Genomic DNA, 3,942 nt, shown 5'->3' with positions numbered 1-3,942 from the left:
TAAATATCTGACAGTGATCATTACACAGTGTGGCTCTAATTCCTCACTTCACCATCTTTGTCGCAGCTTTCTGTCTCCAAAGTGAGTGTACGCATAAATCCAGCCCCTGCTCTGTATTCCCAACAAAAACAAACATGGCGACAAATGCTGAGTGGAAAATGATCGACTGTCTGGAGACTTGTGAGTAATCAATGTGTGCCTTAAATGAATCTGACTGGTTCTGGAGGCCCGCGGTGCGGCGCCGGGATGCTGAATTGACTCAGTGACAGTTGTGTCAGCAATGAAACTCCACTTTAGTAACTGACAGATACTTCAGCCTCGCTGGAAGCAGAGATTTAGCATATCCTGCGTCCTGGGTGGCGACCCCAATCAAGACGCTGGATTCAGTTCTATGTGCTGAGCTCCTGCAAGACATGAGCTGCATTACTGCCACTTAATTATTAGATTCTCTGATAAAGATTCAGATTAGGTGCTTTATTTTATAAAAAACATCATACCTGTGCAACAGCTTCAATGTTTGCCCTAAAACATCTTTTTTTTTTCAGATTCCCACTACTCATTACCAAGATTTGTTTCAAAAATATCTAAAATRTCATTTTATCCTCTCCAAAGTTGGAGTTGTTTCAGTCAAATTTTATAAATAATGCAAAAAAAGCAAATCTGAGTTTAAGTCCTTTTAATTTCTTTTCTGCCTGAAAGCTGGCKGATCCTTCAGCTGCTGCTTTGTTTACCTCGTAGAGGTCAACCATGACGTTCCCCTCCAGGCCCATGCTGCTGACCACGTTCTCCAGGGCCAGGGTGTAGAAGACCCCCGAGGTGTCCGACACGTACAGGTTGTAGGTTTCATTCTGGTTCCACTCCTGAACRGCAGCAACCACTCGGTTCTCATCCGTGCTGATGACGTGCAGCTCCTGGGAGGCAGAGAGAACAGATTACTGATAATCTGCTGACGGTTTCTTTGCTTCGTTCTGCTTTTAAAAACTTTTAATTAATGTCATTTTAGATAATAAGTGAAATAATCTGGAAACATTTTCATTTAATTTAGGATTTATATCTATTCAAACCTAAGAACAAACAAAAACAATGGCATTTTTTATACTTTGGGATATTGGGATCTGATTATTTGATTATTTAACACTGAATAACTACTGAAATTTGCAAAAAAAAATAGATGAAACAGAGCTGTTAAAGATAAAAACATCAAAAACATTAGCTAAAAGGCAAAATGATAAGCTTAATAAGAGGCTAGCTAAATGTAGCAGAAGGCTACCACAAGCTGATCCATGCTAGTCGCTAGCCTCTCTCATGCTAACACAAATGAATAGTCTCCTTCTCATTAGCCAGCTCCAGCTGCTCAGTTAGCGGTGCCAGCCTATCATTAATCAGATTAATATCTGGATTAGTAATAGATATAGCCTCCTGCTATAAGGATGTAGCAACCTCTGGTTGTGCAATAGATKTAATTTTGGCCCTCATACTGTGTCATACAGCTAGAAACTAAAAGTAGCTGAAGGCCATCTAAAAGGTTAGGCGAAAAACTGTGCAACAAAACAAAACATAGACCAAATCTGCTGCAGCAAATGTCAAAGAAAACAATATTTAAAGGAATTAAATAGTGTTTCTATTGGAAAACATCTGTAAACAAAGAWAAATCTTATGTTGCACAAACGAAAAGTGACCAAACCATCCATCTACTGAATGAGCTGAACATTTTGATAGCTACATTTCTGAATTATTGCAAAAACACCTCACACAAATAAAGACGACAACCACAACTATTACAAATGAAGCTGTCATATTAATATCTGTAATTTACAGAATTTAAAGAGCGTCTAAATGAGTATTGCCAAGATTAGTTTTAATTTTCTGCTTCAATCAAAAACCTGATTATTTGTGTTCCAATAATCAACATAAAGACTTTAAGATGACACCTATTGTTCCTGCTCCTGCTGGGCCTAATCAGAACCATCAGAACTGCTCCTGTCTGGATTTGAACTAAGAGGAAACAGCGATCATTAAGACTTACAGTATTGGGCAGAAATGATTGGGCTGAGCTCGTGCTGTTTGCTTGTGCGCTTCATCTACCTCCGACTGGGCCAATGATACCTCAGAACCGAGCCAGAACAACCGGGCCACTCTGGGCTTGATTGAATAAAACATGTTTAATTGTCAGAGGGAATGTGATAAACGGGGTCACGCACACACGGCGCCAGATTGAATAACAATTCACAGAGAGCAACTTTTGGCCTTGATTTGCTCATAAATAAAGAGCAGAGACAGAATATAGCCAACTTCAGTCCTTGGACCAAACAGCTGAAAGCTAACTGCTATCTACCATTAAAAAAAATCAACAAAACCTTTAGGAACTGCAGCATTTTGTTCTACATGTACTTCACTCACATTTTACTGAAACGTTATTTATTCTTTATATTTTTTAATCATTTCTTTGTTTTTGGACTTTTTCAGTAAACTTACAGCTCAATCAGCCGTCCAGCACTCAAAATGTTCAGCTACTGCGGGACATTACATTATTTACTATTTTATTCTTTCAGAAATGCATCGAGAAYTTTTTATGTTTTCAAAAACTTAGTGATCATTGAAATTATCAGCCTGTTCAAAGATATTAAATAGTTTTAGTTTCAGCTACTTTTTTACTATTTTTACATTTTAGCTACTTTTTAGCTAATTATCCTTTCTGTCACTGGTTTGTTAATTTTATCTTTCAGCAAGTGTTTAGCTTATTTTAGCTTTTACCCACTATTTTGCTGGTTTCAGCTTTCAGCAAGTGTTCTGCTTGTTTTCACTTTGAGCTAGCGTTTTGCTAGTTTTAGCTATTAGCTAGTTTTCTAACCATTTTAGGCATTATTCTGAGGGTTTTAATTTTCATCTACAGATTTTGATCATTTTTAATTATGGCTACTATTTAGCTAGTTTTAGCTTTTAGCTACTTTTCATTTCATTGTAGCTTTTAAGCACTTGTCTTGCTCCTTTTGAATTTAATCTGTTTCCTGCTGGTTGCGTCTTTAATTACTCATAATGCCAGTTTTAAGTTTTAGCTACAGTTTTGATCACTTAACTTTTAGCTAGTGTTTTGCTGATTTTAGTTATTAGTTTTAGCTTCTGTTACGTTTATGGCTAGTTTTGATATATTTATATTTAGTTATTGTTCTGCTAGTTTTAACTTTTAACATTTTCCCCAGTTTTATCTATTTTCGTTCAGTTTTTTTTTACTTAGTTTTAGCTTATCTAACCAGTTTCAGCTGTCCTTCAGCTGCAGCCTGCACACTGTGTTTTTTGTGGGAAAAGCAAGTCTTTCCTTATTGAACTGGACTCAGGCGGATGCTCACCTTCGGCAGGGTGTACTTTGGCAGCTTCATGGGGGTGAAGACRTCTCTTTTGGCAGAAACGTAGTAGACCGGCCTCCCGGCAGTCGACACCTTGAGCCAGAAACAGTTTTGTGACAGAAAACAGAATTTTCACACTTTTCACAAAAGAGGGGCTGGAATATAGGACGGCTGTCTAAATATGTCCTTGACATATTTCCCACACAACACACAAACACCTACTATGTCTCTCCATCCTTGTGGGGACTTTCCATTGACTTCCATTCATTTGTTGGTAATTTTATAACCTAACCCTGACCATTTACACTAAAGTYAACCTCACAGGTACCTACCTGACCCTAAAACTAACCTAAATAAATTTACACCTCGGTCCTAACCACCCCCCCATCCACCCACCTAAAATCATCCTCCGAAGTTGTGGGGACCAGGAACACTCAGCCCCCATGAGGCTGCATTTTCCTGAAAAATCTAACCCTAACCCCACAAGTAGCAAAAACATGGGACCCCCCCCCCCCCCACACACACACACACACACACACACACACACACACACACACACACACACACACACACACACACACACACACACACACACACA

General features: G+C 38.6%; 1 protein-coding gene across 1 annotated transcript in view; it reads right to left on the bottom strand.

Moving 5' to 3' along the window:
• The window catches only part of LOC106524471 (VPS10 domain-containing receptor SorCS1), a gene marked incomplete at its 5' end in the record, with an annotated part of 97,122 nt that overhangs the window by 53,507 nt on the left and 39,673 nt on the right, over positions 1-3,942 (bottom strand). Inside the window, 2 exon segments of the mRNA XM_014018281.1 lie at positions 732-911; positions 3,348-3,437. Coding sequence (XP_013873735.1) covers positions 732-911; positions 3,348-3,437 — 270 coding nt within the window.

This window comes from Austrofundulus limnaeus, unplaced genomic scaffold, assembly GCF_001266775.1.
Source record: "Austrofundulus limnaeus strain Quisiro unplaced genomic scaffold, Austrofundulus_limnaeus-1.0 Scaffold189, whole genome shotgun sequence".
Taxonomy (NCBI): domain Eukaryota; kingdom Metazoa; phylum Chordata; class Actinopteri; order Cyprinodontiformes; family Rivulidae; genus Austrofundulus; species Austrofundulus limnaeus.
The sequence above is the reverse complement of the archived record's forward strand: the minus strand, read 5'-3'. Positions and strand labels throughout refer to the sequence as shown.